The 16,824-nt window shown below is 45.9% G+C and overlaps 1 protein-coding gene across 1 annotated transcript; it reads left to right on the top strand.

Annotated features, from left to right (window-relative positions):
• Nucleotides 1–10,210: 10,210 nt before the first annotated feature.
• LYG1 (lysozyme g1) lies at nucleotides 10,211–16,515 on the top strand (the record flags this gene model as incomplete). Its single annotated transcript, XM_080917397.1, has 5 exons — nucleotides 10,211–10,253; nucleotides 12,358–12,462; nucleotides 13,141–13,334; nucleotides 16,092–16,224; nucleotides 16,397–16,515. 5 exons carry the CDS (start codon nucleotides 10,211–10,213, stop codon nucleotides 16,513–16,515), a joined length of 594 nt encoding a protein of 197 aa, XP_080773523.1.
• Between the last annotated feature and the right edge of the window lie 309 nt (nucleotides 16,516–16,824).

Below are 16,824 nucleotides of genomic sequence, written 5' to 3'. Positions count from 1 at the left end.
TCTTTTTCCTATTCTTCTTTACTCGATATCCTTCACAAAATCCTGAGATTCTGGGAGTTTCCATGGCTGCTCACACCGAACTGGGAGCTCTCCAAGGGCTGCTCACAGTGCACTGGGGGCTCTCCAGTGCCTTCCCTGTCTTTATGTCCCTTTACATAGCAAGGACTCTCAGATTTATAGAGTTCAACCTAAACCTCATTTCCGAGCTGTAACTGTGGTAGCAATGTCTTTACATAGCTGTTTCCCACAAAACTGCAAACCCCACTCATTATATTGGAGTGTTAGCTTTACACAGTCCTGAACTATGGTTGTCTCATTCCCTGCTCTCCCAACCATCTCCAGCATCACTCCTGATACAAAGTAAGCCATCCATGAATGGATAAAAGAAGTACAGATCAATAATGGGTGCAAAATAAATGGATAAATAAGATAATGTGTCCTTGAATTATAAATGACATGTCCTTATACAAGTTTGGTAGCAAACAATTGTTTTGCCTCAGCCTACCATGAGGATGGGAATATGGTTGGATTTTAAGGCGGTGGAGATTTGGAGGTTGAGTGCTATCAATATTGTCCTCTTGTTCCTTTTCTATCAGTGACTACTTCATCTTTCCCTTCAGCCTCTTCTTTATTGTTACCATGCTTCAAGCCAAATGGAGATGTTAGACGTTGGGCCAGAAGCTTTTTCTTAAAGCTTTGGATGAGCTGGAGGGCCATCTGGTTGACCTGTCACAACTGGTCTTACCTGCATTGTTGTAGCATCAAAGACAACAGAAGACACAGCTGTGACAGTGGTCCAGGAAATTTTTTATTTACAAGGCAGATGGGGGTCTTGGGGCCACAGTTTGCTAATCTCTATTCTCAATTACCAGAAGATATAATAAGATCCACGTGTCAGTTCAACAACTTGTTGTGGTGTTGCCAGCACTCAAATCATTGTCTTATCCTTGATGGGTGAGATGCCATGACCACTAGGCAAGATCATGTTGCTGTGCGGCTACTCTTGTGACGTCCACTTATATTACAAGAGACCCAGGGACCCTCAGCAAAACTTCAGTATCTAAAGCTCACTCTTCAGTCTTTCACAAGTCTGCTCTGTCTACAAAATTTCCTAACAGGCATCATCCCTTCAGGTGTTTGTGGCACCCAGTTCTACATGGCTTCAAAAATATTTATTCTTTTTTCAAAAGACAGGGTCTCCCTATGTAAACCAGGCTGACCTAAAACTCACAGAGAGCTGTCTGCATCTGCTTCCTGAGTGCTGGGATTATAGGTGTTCACCACTGAGCCTGGCTTAGTCCCACTCCTCTAAGTCAATTCCATTTCGAACATGAATGGCTGGCACATCTCCGCACTGTCTTGTTCTCCTAGTCCGGCAAGCATCTCCTCACTTGGCCTTTCACAAGGCCTGTAATGAGTCTCTATTGCCTTGCCCACCTCAAAACCAGATAACAGACAGAGAGATCTTATAAACTGATGATATGACTAGTGTTTTTCTTTAAAGTACCCAGCAGGTTGCATTAAAAATGTCCAGTTCCTTGAACTTTTGGGATTTAGCAACCCATATAACAGTTCGAAGTCATTGCTGAGAAGCAGAGTTCTTAAGAAGGAGTTTCTCTTAGACTTGGATGACAGTTCTTCTCAGGACTAAAGTTAGATGGAGGTTAGAATGTGGCAGAAGACCAAAGAGGAAGAGTCCAGAAATCGCCTGGCTGAAAGGGATTTTCCAGAACATGAGAGCCAAATGCCTCTGGACATCCATGGGAGGTGAAGCTCTGTCAGGCAGTCACACCCAAGTCCCAGCTCAGCCCTTGAGTTCCCAGGAAATACACTCTGTCAACATCACCTTAGTAAATGAGTAGTTACAGAGGGGCTGCTGCCGAGTGTAGTAACACACTCATTTGACTCCAGCACTCAGGAGGCAGAGGCAGGAGGATCTCTGTGAGTTTGAGGCCAGCCTGCTCTATTCTGATCTCTGTGAATGCCAGGCCAGGCAGATCTATAGAGTGATACTGAGTGATACCTTGTTCCAAAAAGGGGGCGGGGGGACAAGTATATTTGCTCATCTGTTGGAAATGGCACAGACAGCAGGTGCTTCAAGCTGCATACAGCAGAACAGCGTGTCATGCACTCCATCGCTGCAGATTTAGCAATGCCAAGTGCCAAGAGGTGGGAGGAGGAGGAGGAGGAGGAAGAGGTCGAGTCATTACAGAGGAGAAAGCAGGAGTAGGGGCAGACACTTCTTGATGCTTTGGAGACACAGAAAAGCACAGCTCTTCTAGGCTTTTGTGGGGGGCAGGGATTGTAATATATAGAACTATTCTGTTTGGGGATTCCCCGAAGCAATTTTCTACAAAAGTTCATGTACAGTGGGGTAGGCTGCAGGTGAGCACCACGTGGAGCCCAGAGAAAGGCAAGAGTAAGAAGACTTAATCCATTAGCAACACAAACTCAAGCTGAGCAGATCTAAGACAAACATGGAGCAGATGGAGTGTGAAGCCCTCCCCTGTCACAGCCTGGTCCCAGGCTGAGATAGGGGTATCTTGAGCTATTTCTAGTCTCACATAAGTCTAGGAGAGGTAAGGTCTTTCAAGCTATTTTTAAGGTAGTTACTTGGTGTGCAGCCCAAGTTAGCTGGAACATGAAATCTTATTACTTCTGCCCCCCAAGTGCTGAGATTATAGGTGTATGCTACCACACTGAGCAGTTTTTTTCTCCCTTCACTCCCCTTTTCTCCTATCCCTTCCCCTCCCCTTCCTTCCTTCATCATCTCTCTCCTCCCCTCTCCTTCCTCTCCTCCCCTCTTCTCCCCTTGCCTTTCCTTCTCTCTTCCCCTTCCTTCCCCTCTCCTTCTTCCCTTTCCCTCACCATCATTCTCTTCTCAGCTCTTCTCCTCTCCTCTTCTCTCTCCTCTCCACTCCCCTTTCCTCCTCTCCTCTCTTTTTCCCTCCTCTCCTTTCCTCTCCTCTGCTCCCTCTCTTTCATTCACTTTTGAGGTAGGTCCTCACTATGTTGTCCAGGGTGCCCTTGAACTCAAGCTATACTCCTGCCTTCCCCTCCCCAGTATAAAACTACACTACATGTCACTAAGCCCAGATACATTTTCTTTGCTACACTGCCCTCCACACACTGGGCATCTGGAGGTCTCCCTTTGTCTAGCAACAAAGTTTTTAGTATAAACTAGGTCTTTTTTAAAAAGCTATATACAAAAGAACTGGCCAAGAACTGAACAAACCTGGGGATACAGATGGGCATCATTTCTGTGGAGCTGTTGCCAGGCAACATGCTGGCTGTGGACCAGAGACACATTTCCAGGACGCCAGCATGGCCTTGGTGTTGATGATGTGGTGTCTTTGTAGCTGGGGCCAGGGAATTCCTGAATTTCCCCACACTGTAATAAAATTTTTAATTGCTTGGGTGCCCTAGTTGCTGCTTCTGAACAAAATAGAGAAAAGGCCCTAGATCCTATCTAGGATGTGGTTTTCAGTGAGGTACCTGATCCTCCACTGTTTTTGGCCCCAATGACAAAGAGGAACCATGTACTCCCATATTCCCTTCTCAGATGTAAGAGTTCAGGAAAGCCAGGTGTTCAAGTCTATATCCTTCACAGTGTCCCAGCCTATGGCCCTGCCATCTGTCCCTGATAGTTTCATCTGTTCATCTGATATCCTAGAGTAGTCTGAGAGAATCTCAACTGAAGGGTTATCCAGATGGGACTGGTTTGTGGCTTTATCTGTAAGGGATTATCTTGATTAGTGATTAGTGTAGGATAGCCCAGGGCCTACCCCACTGTGGGCAGTGTCATTCCTAGGCTATCTAAGAAAGGTTGCTGAGCTTGGTGAGGAAAGATGCCAGAGTCTAGCCAGTTCCTCTGTAGCTTCTTTTCTAATTCCTGCAGCACCTTCAATCTCTTTTCTTCCTGGGTTTGCTTTGGGGCAGGGTATTTTATCACACAGAGAAAGCAAGCCTGCAAAACTAAATGTCCTCTTTACTGTTACTGTGGATTATGGGCACAGACAACACCCTTATGGTTGTCTAAAGTGGGCAGAATATACCTGGGCATGGTGGTGCACCCCTTTAATCCCAGTGCTCAGGAAGCAAAGACATGCAGATCTCTGAGTTCAGGGCCAGGCTGGTCTACAAAGCAAATTCCAGGACAACCAGGGCTACATAGAGAAACTCTGTCTTGAAAAACAAACCAACAAGAATATAGAGAACACAGTACGGATATAGATACCCAGCATGGCCAAGGTGGCTAACACTGGACATGGAGGTTGTGAGCCAGAAAAGAAAAGAAAAGAAAAGAGCTGACACAGGAAACCCCAAAGTAAACACTAATATAATCTGTTGTGTAATTATTCCTGAGAGAAGGCTGCTTTTGTGTAAATCTGCATGAACATGGCCTTCTCCCTCACCTTCACCAGTCCACCTGTTTGTGTCTGTCTGTAAGCCTGTGTGCTTACCATGTGTGGTCATGCTAGACCACATGTCGGTATGTGCCACGGTGTTTGCTGCTTGCTGTCTACCTGCCCAACAGCCTGGGTGCTGGTGAATGAAGTATGTCTTTTCTACCTATAGTTTCTCTCATTCTCTTCTGCCTGTTTGTCTCCTGTGGCTTACCTTCCTTCCTGGTGATGGAACTTAGATTCTGTACTATTTCAGACATGGGTAGGAACAACAGAATATGAACCCTCAAATTCTGGGCTGGGGATACTGAACTGTAAATTCCTCAACAGGAAGCTCTACTAATCCCAAGTACAGACTAGGAGTTTATGAAAATCCAAATTTCCTTCCTCCCTTCTTCTTCCCTCCTTTCTCCTCTTCCTTTTTCCTTCTTTTCTCCCTCCTTTATCCTTCCCTTTCTCCCCTTCCTCCTCTCCCCTTCCTCTCCTTTCCTCTTTCTTCTCCTTCTTCCCTCTCCTTTTCCCCCTTCTTCCCTCCCTTCCTCCTTTCCCTCTCTCGCATCCTTTCTCTCTTTATTCTTTCAACATTTTCTCCCTCTTCCCTGTCTGTTTCTGCCTCAGTTTCCTTTTTCTCTCTCCATCCTTCCCTTTCTTGGTCCCTTACATGACAGCACACCAATAAATGGGTGTGAATAAAGACAGACGTTGGACCTGTGCATTCTTCCATCAACAACCTGCAATTAGGATTTGTCCTCCAAGGTGTGGTAAAGAGCTAATTGGTTGATGGGTGCAGAATGCCAGGACATTCTTGAATAAATCCCTATATGAGTTCAAAGTATTTGTAATTATTATGATTATTACTATAATTTATGAGATTTAGCTGTAAATCTTATAATAAGATGAGGTCAACACTTTTAAAAAGAGGAAGCAAGATGAGACCCTATTTAAGGTGCTGGGCACTCACCGTCTCTAGGAAGAAGAGCTGACTGAAGACAGGTGAGTGGGAACCGACCCTGGACTTGCACTGAGCTTACTTGGAATGAAAATTCCAGGCTATGCTAATCGAATGATGATTAACTGACCCTAGACTTATTTACATTGAAAACTCCAGGGTATGCTAATCAGTTGGCAATGATTGTGTTGATGTTTCTGAGTAAATAAGATGGAACCAAATGAAACTTGATGATCTTGCAAGAAAAGACCGACTTTTAGAAAACTAAGATGATAGAATAATTCTTCCTATTTATTTACCATTGTTAATACAAACTTATGTTTCTCACAGTGCCCGTGTAGGGCTTCTTTTGAATACGTGCACATGTGCAAGACCATGAACAGCAGGACAGAAATATGTGCACATTTACCACTGACAGTAATAGTGGGGCCATAGAGAAAGATGGGAAAATTTCGGGCCATGAATAGGGAAGACAGGAGTCCCTCACTTCAGGGTCTGGTTGAGGTCTCTCGCCAGCATAGTCAACAACTGCTTCACTCTCTTCCCAGCTACCTGGTGAGATTTTCTAGAAACCTCAACTACTAGGAAGATGTCCTAAATGCCTTGGGAAACCACAGTGGTTCCTGGATTCACCACATCAGATCATAATCCTACCTAAGCCTTCTCCAGAGCCACCTCATAATCTCATTTATCAGAAGATAGAAAAGGGAATTGTTAACTACTTCTGAGATATAATGTGAGAGCATCCCCCCCAAAAAGGAATATATAGCTAGCCTTAAAATACTTAATTGGAACTCACCCTCAAGGAACCCATACCTAGATATGTTTTAATTTTTTCTATTCTCCCAGGAAAGCAAATATCCACACTTAGAAATGTCTTAATTTCTTCCTGAGTGTCTCTCTTTCCTAATCCTTATGCTTAGAGCCTATATTAAAATATTCCCCTTAAAATCAACAACTCTGCTTTATATTGTCTAGTCCTGAAATGCTTCTCTATGTCAAAGTCATGAATCCTGAGTTTGCCTGAGTTGGGGAAGGAGGTCCCTGAAAGATGATAGGATTTCCTCAGGCTGCAGGCTGCTGAGGGCAAGATGGCACAACTGTGTGCTCCTGACAACTGTGTGCTCCTGGCCTCTCTCTACTGGCAATAAGCCAAAGAGAAGGTTTTTCTTGTTCTTTCGGGGCTGAAGGAGTGAAGTGTTAGTACCTTCCCAGGTGGCAAGCCTCTCTCCTTTCTCCCTTTCAATCTTGTGGATGAAACCTTGACCCAGACAAGTGCGTGTACTGTGTTGGGAGAGGGGTGTATGTGTGAGTGTGTGTGTGTGTGTGTGTGTGAATGTGTGTGTGAGTGTGTGTGTAAGTGTGTGTGTGTGTGTGTGTGTGTGTGAGAGAGAGAGAGAGAGAGAGAGAGAGAGAGAGAGAGAGAGAGAGAGATGAGAGAGAGAGAGAGTGTGTCTATAGAAGAGCCCTGCTTTTCTCAGAAGCTGTGAAAAAGCTAAGGCCAGTGTGCCTAACAGTTTTAAGTCTTAGTTATTGGCGTCGAAAGATAGATGTATTTTAAGATTCTATGATGGAGGAAGCCAGGATCTTTTTTTCTATTAGATATTTGTCCAGAAGGAAATAATCCTGGGCTCACGAAAGAATGATGGTCTTCCCAGATTTCTTAATGCTGGCAAGACGAGAAAGAGCCAGAAGGGAGGTACACAGATGGAAGACAACCACTTCAGACAGTCTCCACAGTAAAGGACTTGCCAACAAGGAGGGAAAAGACTTTCTCAAACCTGTTTTCCTAGCTGGTATTGGAGGCTCATAACCCAAACTCAACATGTGCATGTGGTCACAGGCCATGGGAAAATGCAGTCTATGAACAGGTACAGGCTAAATGACACATGGACATACACACCTGCCATCCGAGCAGTCACGGATGTGTGTGTGGAGGGGGGGGTGAGGGTGAAGCAGGAACACTGTAGATTCAATGCCAGCCTATATAGGGCAGACTATAGAACCATCTCTCAAAACACAATCCAGCAAAGATCTGGAATGTTGTCCTCTTACACTATAGTCTAAAAAGTAGGTCTTATTTCTCTAGGCATGCGACTCTGGTGGCAGAGGCATTTTATGTTTATGACTGTCATCGATACCTGCCATTTTGATTTAAGCACCATCGGGCACGAGCCATCTGCAAGGCAGAGGGTGGGGTCTTTACCATGTGTAAGAAGTGAAGAGAACAGAGTGTCTGGGAGTGGATGCTGGCGTAGCTCATCAGTCCACCCGGATGGAGGATGGAGAAGGGGGTTAGCCATAAAGCAAGGGTGACACTCAGGCTTGCAGTGAGAGGCCATGGTAATGAGCTACACAGCAGAGTTCTCAGTTCTTACAGGATCAAGTAAGAGTCACGGTGAGGTGGGGCCACCATGAGACAGGGCCACCATGAGACAGGGCCATGCTCAGCTCCCAGACACCAGGGTGCTGATACGACACATCTCCAGGATGGCTGGAGGCCTGTAAGGGTATTACTTGCTCTCTGGTGAGGGATTATCAATGACAAAGACCTTCATTTCTACCTCCCACCCCAATTGTTAAGAGCAGAAGAAAGGTCTTTATCCGTCACAAGTGGGAATTACAGAATGCTCAGTGTGGGGAAAACAGGGAGAAGAAGATATCCTGTCAGAGGTCATGAAGAGCATGAATTAGCTCTCAGGAATGCTCCGGTCATTTGTTCCAAACTCCCTCACTATCTTTACTTTTAGCTCTTCGGATTGGGAGAACAGTGCCCTGGTAATGGACATCAGGCACCATACTTACCTTGGCTGACATTTTTAAAAATGGCTTCGAGTGTGGGGAGGGGGAGGAGTACTAACAAGTGAGTCACATGTGACTAATGGGAACTTCCAAGGTGCCTCAGCTTTTAAATATAGAGTACTGGACAAGTGGGGCCATGAAGTCTGGGTCACTCTGCATGCTGTTATGAATAGACTACCTTGTCTTTCCATACAAAAAAGCCCATTGTCACTTTTTGCTATGACCTGATAGAACCAAAAATAATTGCTCTTCATATCTGATCACAGGAAGTACCAGGAAGTGGCTTTGTGTTGCTAAGTAACTGGTATGTGTGTTTACATAGACTCAGACAAGGGCTTATAAAACACATATACTTAGCTCCATGATTGGAAAGTAAGGTAACTCCTGTGTTGCAATGAAAGCTACATCTTTTCTTTTGGGTTTCCTATAGGAAGCCTCTTCTTTTCCTGGAACATCAGGAAAACAAACAAACAAAGCAAAGCAACAACAACAACAAAATGGGTGAAATGTTCCAGGGTCAGCATTTGAATGTAAATGGGGTTCTTTTTCTAAAGGGCCTTTCTAGAAAGGCAGTGAGACACCTCTGTAAAGCTGACAGTCACCTTGGTTACCAACTTAACACACCTAGGAAGAGGCAGCCTCAGCTGAAGAAGATTTGAGAAGCTCAGTCCAGCAGATTGGCCCGTGGCCATGTCTGGAGAGGCATTTCCTGATTAACGATTGATGTGGTGGCCCACTGTGGGCAGTGCCATTCCCTAGACAGGTGGTCCTGGGCTGTGTGAGAAAGGTAGCTGAATGTGAACCTTTTTCCAGTTCCTTTTGGAGATTGCCTATCTGCTCTTACATTCATTCCACGGGGATCAGAAATGCTGGCTGCATGGTTTCTGTTGAGGGAAGAAATCTGTGCAGTTATAGCTAAGATTACAAGTTCCTAGCCATTTCTGGTCACTGAGCATGACATCTTCTTCTGGGCCAAGGGCAATAAGGCAGACTATCTCAAGGCTATAGGAAAGAGAAGCAGAAAACATGGCTTGCTGTGGGGCTGCATACTCCCTCGGTTTATAAAAGGAAGCCAAGAATGCTTTCCCACTAGGGAACATCTCATTCTGGGTGTTTAGAAGAATTGTGCATACAAATAAACTTAGAAGAGAGATTGCGGTGTAACCTAGTAGCAGTGTTTACCCAGCATATAGGAGGACCTAGATTCTGTCCCCACCATCAAATAAATAACTTGGAGAGAGAGGGGGTGGGAGGAAAAGGGAAGGGGGAGGAGAGTCTATGTGGGTGAGTGTGTGTGTGTGTGTGTGTGTGTGTGTGTGTGTGTGATAACAACAGGTCCCTAGGCTCTGAGGAACACAGTTCAGTTGAACTCAGGTGTCTGGGATTCTCCAGAACAAGGAACAGAGTGTTCTTTTCTTCAACCTAAAGAGAAAAGTGCCCAATTCGTGGAAACCTTCAACACAAACTTCTGCTTGTCATCCACATTTGGATAATGGGAATTGCTTCTCAGCACCCTGAGTCAGGTCACTGTGTTTCTTGGTGTCCAGAATCAAAGCATTTCAGCTTTGTAATTTCCCCCCAATAGGCTTACTATATAGCCCAGGCTGGCCTTGAACTTCTGCCTCGGGAATGGTAGGCATGTGTCCCTATACACAGCTTATCTTGGCTTTTTAAAACAATTAGCACCCAACATCTCTGCCTCTCCCTTTCTTCTCTCCCACCCCCTTTAATTTTTATAAAACAGGGTTCCACTATATAGCCTGTGCTGGCACTGAATTCAAAGTCCTCCTCTCTGCTCTATGAATGCTAAGACTACAGATTTGCAGCATGCCCGTGAACTAACCAAAGGCTAGTTGTATCTGCCCAAATCTGGCTTCTTCATTATGATTCAAACCACTCACTTTCCCCTTTGGATGTGGGGGACCTCATTCCCTTCACCCTCCCCACAGTGTGGGGAAACAGTATGTTGTCACGACAATGTCGGGTGTTACATACCTCTAAGCTAATCTTAATTTTCGAAGCATTTCAGGTGCCGTAGAATCTGATACTCGACATGTCTCCACTGTGGCTGCTTCTGGGCCTCCTGGCCCTGACAGGTGAGTGTGTTTCATTTTTCCCAAATAACTTGGAAACGGACAAGGAAAGGCAATGCTACACCCTCTGTTTACAAAGCTAAAGTGAAAGCATTCTTTTTCTCCTAAGGCGTCTGATAAACCCCCCAGTTAGGAAAAACTGCAGAGAAGCAGCGGGTTCCCTACAATTTCTGAGCATTTGCAGTCACATTGCTTGAAACCCATCTTTAAATATTCACCACTGATAACTCATTGCTGTTATAAAAACTCTTACCACCATAGTGTTGCTTTTCCCATTGTGGAAGTGCCCAACAAAAGCAATTTTAAAAAGAAAGGGTTGAGATTTAGATCCTAGTTTGAGAATATAGTCCGTCGTTGTGGGAAGCCACAGGACAGGGACGGCTGTCATCAGAAACAGGAGGGAGGGGGCGCTGCTGCTCCGTTGTTCATTTTCTCCTTTTGAATCAGCCCAGGGCAGCGTCTGTGAGATGCTAACACCCCACCCACATATAGGCTAGGTCTTCCCAGCCCAATCGACCGGATCCAGACAATCCCTCACAGATGTGTAAGGGATTTGCTTCCATGGTGACTGTAAATCTCCACCAACATGGCATCAAAGATCAACCATCAAACACCTTAATACGGAAACTATTTGGAGACTAGATCTTTCCTTAGGGAGACTGAGGTGTTTCCTATATGACTAACAAAATTCAAGTGGGTAGGCAGCACTAAGAGAATCCAGATGTGACGGACCTGGTAGGCACGCTGTCACAGTGATTTTGAATTTCAGCTCTGGCTCTAATGTTGGTTGTAGCTAGGGCAAACAATGAAAATACTTGGCTTTTATTTGAAAGATTTATTTATTTACTAATTGTCATATATGTGCTAATTCATCCGATCAATATTTGAAAGCTGCTACAAGGTGCCAAGCCTCGGAATATCAGGAACCTTGACAGTGGTGTGGAGTGGCTAGGGAGAGGATGGCAAGGCAAGAGGGCAATAGTTCAATCTACTGCCACATTAAGGGCATTTGTCAGCAATCACAGAGACAGAAGTGTCCTGGCTAAAACATTAGAAGAATTTCTGATTCATTTTTACAGACAGGAGGATTCCTGGGCTTTGCTGCTCAGTACACTCCTGTAACCCCATTACTTAGATGGTTGATGCAGGAAAACCAGGGGTTCAGGATAATTCATGACAGGGGTGCATGAAGCCTTGTCTTAAGTTTTTACTGCGGTGAACAGACACTGTGACTAAGACAAGTCTTATAAAGGACAACATTTCATTGGGGCTGGCTTACAGGTTCCATTATCGTCAAGGCGGGAACATGGCAGCATTCAGGCAGATGCGAGGCTGGAGGAGCTGAGAGTTCTACATCTTGTTCCTAAGGCAGCTAGGAAAAGACTGACTTCCAGGCAGCCAGGATGAGGGTCTTAAAGCCCATGCCCAGAGTGACACAGGTATCCCAAACAAGATCACACCTTCTAATATTGCCACACCTTGGCCAAACATATACAAACCTTCACAAGCCTGTTTCAAAAAGCATTAATTAATTAATTAGTTAATCAATCAATCAATCAATCAATCAAGTAATTAGTTAAAACACTGCCTCCCTTCAGTGACGAGTAGAATCACAGTGGCAGGTATCTTGGGAGACAGATGTGAGACAGAAGAGAGAGATACAGATAGAAGAGGTCTCCTACAGAGACCTTATCCTATGACTTGTCTGCACTCTCTCTCTGACCCCTGCCCAGAATGCTCTAAGAGAAGTTGAAGCCAGCCCGGTCCCTGTTTACAGACCATGCCTGTACTTGGGGTCTGAATGGAGACCCCAGGAAGACCCTGGCTTTGCAATGTGCGTTTCTCCAGAGCAAACATTAATACCTCACCAGACCAATTAGCGACGAGAAGCCCTTAAGCTTTGTGGAGAAGGAACTGCTCCAGGGGTTCCTCCTGTCTGTGGTAAAGAGGCAAAAACTTAAAGTGATACTCTCCTGGTGTACTGACGGTTGCATTTCAAAGGTGATTCCAGTGTAGAACAGGACTCCAGCTCCCCCTGATGTTACTGATGTGATTCGTTCACAGCATTCTAACCCAGTCCCTCGGGTGAACTTCTCTCAATCTGCAGGCTCCTCCGAAAGCAGCAACTGGGGATGCTACGGAAACATTCGTGCCCTGGACACGCCAGGAGCATCCTGCCGGATTGGAAGACGCTATGGCCTGAATTATTGTGGTAGTTACCGAGCTCTGTGTCCGCTCTTTTCTCTTGACACCCACTGCTCCTCACAGCCCTACACTAAAGAGGGGCGGGGGGGGGGTGGGGAGAACCCAGCATGAACTCGAAACCCTCGTGGGAGCCCTGGCCATACTTAGATAGTCACATGGTTCTCGGGGCTCTCCTGAAGCTGGGACAGCCGTCCTTGCAGAGATTTTTATGGACTCCATATGATGGGGTGAGGGTTGCTTCTTAAATTGTAGAGAAAACTAGAATGGAAGGAACTCATAGAAACCAGCATCATTTTTCACTCTTCTTGGCCATTTCAGATATTGTATGATTTTCTTGGCATCATGTAGGGGTTGAAAGATGGGCAGTTGTGAGCCAATTGTCCAGGTGGATGTTCTTTTTTACAAGATGACCTATTTCCTGGCTCCACGTATTTTATTGGGAAACCTTCTCTGAGGTTCTCAGGATCAGACCAGCGGTGCGTGTGCCCTGCAGAATTGTCCCAGAAGGCCACTGGCGGCCACAGAGATCTCGGACATCACGAGTTTCATGGGGGTGTTGACTCTGGTTCAGAGGGAAAAAAAAAGTTTAAATCTGAGATTGGGGGTTTAAGCTTGGGGTTTTCAGGCACAGATCTAAGGCTAGGCCTGAATCACCATCAGCCACGTCATTCTGTGTTTGCTGTAGGAGTCCGTGCCTCTGAACGGCTGGCTGAAGTCGACAGGCCGTATCTCCTGAGATATCAACCCACCATGAGACTCGTTGGCCAGAAATACTGTATGGACCCTGCAGTGATCGCTGGTGTGCTGTCCAGGGAGTCTCCGGGCGGCAATTTTGTCATCGACATGGGCAACGTGGGCAGTGGACTCGGGATGGTGAAGGTAATGCTCTGTCTGTCAGAGGGAGTGGCGTGGCTGGGAAAGGGCTTCCTGGGAAAACCTAGGGACCTAACAGCCGTGGAGTCAGATCTGCAACACCCATGCAAAAATAATCCAGTCATGGCGGTACGTGTCTGTAATCTCCGTGCCGAGAAGGTGCAGGCCCGTGGATTCCTAGAGCTCACTGGCCAGTCAGCTGAATCACCGAGCTCTATGTTCTATAAGAGATTGAAGGATATTCTCCATGGTGATCTCTAGCCTCCATGGGCATGCTCACACATGAGCACATTCCCCCCAAGTGCACTCCAGGTGAAGATGTACACACGTGCACACACACACACACACACACACACACACACACACACACACAGAACGAGAGAGAGAGAGAGAGAGAGAGAGAGAGAGAGAGAGAGAGAGAGAATGAGAGAAAGAATGGGTGACATTTCTGCTTTGTGACGCAGCTCCAAGGGAACACAATTGTGGTGTCACTGTAGGTGGCCCAGTGACACAGTGACACAGGACAGAGTGAGTGATCCCGCCCTGAGTTTGTGAAAGCTGCAACAATTCTGCTATTATTTTCAATGCGCCAGGAGCCACGGTTTCTCTTCAGAGTGAATACTGCTTTATTAGGGGCACACCCCAGGGTACACACTTCTGGGTTCACAGTGAGGCACCAGCTCAGGAGAAAGATCACAGATTGCATTTTGCTCTGTAGCCTCTATCTATGACCTTGAATGTCTATGACCTTCACTGAGTCTTGCGCCCTACCTATGAATTTCCATTTTGGTTCTGGTAGTTCCGGGAGTTACACTTTGTGCATGCTAGGCAAGTGTTCCACTACTGGTCTCTACTCCACCCCTCCTAAACGCCATTCCAAAGGGATTATTACAAAGAGTCATTGGAATAAAGTAAAAAGGTAGCGATGGCTGTGAGACTCTCAGGACATGAAACTCCTCTCTCTGTGTAACTCTTAGGTTGAGCTTTACCTTTGTGACAATTGCACCGGAGTTCTCTGGGGGCTGAGTCACTGTCCAGGCAAGAGTGCAGATGAGGATGGAGTCTCTGGTTGCCTCTCAGAGTGTTGCTGACACACCTATGTCATTTTCAAGCTTTCGGGGGAAATGTACTCCTTACTGATCTTTGGATTGGCTTCTCTTGGCTACCTGTAGTGAACTTCTGTTTAAAGCGATCTTCTGATACCTTATCCTTTTGATCTGTGGACGTGTTTGGTTGTTGATGGGGTGGGGGCATTGAGTCACCAGTGAGGAAGTAGAGCTCACGGAGAAGTCACGACTGTCCAGTTACACAGGCAGAGAGGACGTGGACCAGGGGTGCCCTGTGCTGTTGGGACTGCTGACATTTACCTTCCTATTCTTTTCTCTTTTATAAAATCTATTGCCTGTAGGAAGGATCAGTCTATCTCCTTTGAGATCAACTAAGAATCCCCTAAATTCAGCCATTTCTCCTCAGTCATCCGATGAGGTCTCTGCAAAAGTGGTGACCTATGGCATCCAAAAAGAACTAGAGTCCCCTGCAGACATTCTGACCACCTGCAGGAAGGACTGACATGCAGGCAGGATCCTGTCTTGGCTCATCGGGAGTTATGTTTGCAGCACTGAGGAAGGGCAGCCCTGGATTCTATGTGCAATCACCATCTTGGCCTCTGACTGCCCTCTCTATAACACGGGACATCAGAGAGATGGCTGCTTGCCCCTCCGCAGCCTAAACCCTGCGGTTTGTTCTGGTGTAAAATGAGATGTAGGCCCTTGACAGGTTTCAGTTAAAATACAATTCTGGGTCACACAGTGCTGCTTATTTTAGCACAGTACTGGACCTCAGATTTTTCAGAAAAGCTTTACTACATGACAGAAAGTCTAGACTTACTAACCTGCACCCCCACATCTACCCGCCATGATAGCCACCCTATTATGTCCTCTGCATCTACAAATCTGCTTTTTTATACTCCTCATGTAAATAGGACCATGCAGGATTTGCTTTGGTTTGCTAGCTTGTTGTTTTGTCTTATTATGTATGGCAGGCTTACTTAGCACGACACCCTCACATTTCATCTGCAGCCTCTGCACTTCACAATACAAACTGTCTTCCTTCTTGAGGCTGAATGGGATGATGGCATGTGTATGTGTGTGTGTGTGTGTGTGTGTGTGTTTGTGTGTCTCATTTTCTCTGTCCATCTGTCAAGGACATTGAGGTCATTTTTATTTCTCTTGCGCCCACTGTCTCTCTCTCTCTTTTGCTCACTCGCTCACTTTCAAGCCAGGCTGAGATAATCCATTTGGATAAACACCCAGAACTTGCATTGTTAGACTGTACAGCATTTCTTTCTTTTCTTTAAAGAATTATTTATCTAGTTTATATATATATATATATGAGTACACTGCTGCTGGGATTTGAACTCAGGACCTCTGGACGAGCAGTCAGTGCTCTAACCACTGAGCCATCTCTCTAGCCCCTGTACAGCATAACTAACTTTAATGTATGAAAGGGAGAACCTGGACACTGTTCTCTATGGTAGTCATAGTATTTTGCACCCCCATCAACAGTGCCCAGGATTCTAAGTTTTCCAAGTTCTCGGCGACACTTGTCTTAGTATTTTGCACAGCCATTCTCCTCATAGGTGAAGTAGCTTCAGCAACTATTCTCCAGGGAGATGGAGAAGGAAGAACAGAAGGGGATGGGAGAGGATTCCATACCACTGCCCACCTGGCTTACCCAGCCCTCCCTCTGCCTCTTTCCCACCAGGAGTCAAAATTCTACCCTCCCACAGCTTGGAAAAGCGAAGCCTGGGTTTCCCAGAAAACTCAGACCCTGACATCTAGAATCAAAGAGATCAAGACTCGGTTTCCAACCTGGACCACCGACCAGCAGCTGAGAGGTATGTGTTTCACTGTTGGCTGGTTGCTTCACAGCCCGGAAGTAAGAGATAAGTGTGATTCGGGTTCTCCAGGCCACAGCTGCCTGCTGACAGGGAGTTGGGAGAGGGACTCTGAGCTTTCTACTGCGTATCCTGAAGCTGTGTGAGGCTTAACCTGTCACATGAATTTCAGGTGGACTCTGTGCCTACAGTAAAGGTCCTAACTTTGTCCGGAGCAACCAGGACCTGAACTGTGATTTCTGCAATGATGTCCTTGCAAGAGCCAAATACTTCAAGGACCATGGCTTCTAGTGCATCAGGAAAAAAACTCAAGTTCGCTGTTGTGCTTGAGGCCTCTCCTGTCTCCTGTCCCACTGATATCTAGCTGGTGAAGCCTACAGTGGCACATCTGAGTTGGATCTGAAGGCTGTCAAAATATCATGAATTATATTAAAGAAAACGATATCACCTGTGTCATAGACTGCATCTTTTCTAGACGTTTCCCCAAGATGTTAGCTCCAACATGGATTTCTGTGAGATGAGTCCTGTGCGTCAGGGGATCCAATTGCCAAGTTCAGCAAATAAAAGCTTAGGAAACGCAGGCTATAGGCCAATTCCGCT

This window comes from Micromys minutus (assembly GCF_963924665.1).
Source record: "Micromys minutus genome assembly, chromosome: 5".
NCBI lineage: Eukaryota > Metazoa > Chordata > Mammalia > Rodentia > Muridae > Micromys > Micromys minutus.
Note: the sequence above shows the minus strand (reverse complement) of the source record. Positions and strands in the feature narration are given on the sequence as shown.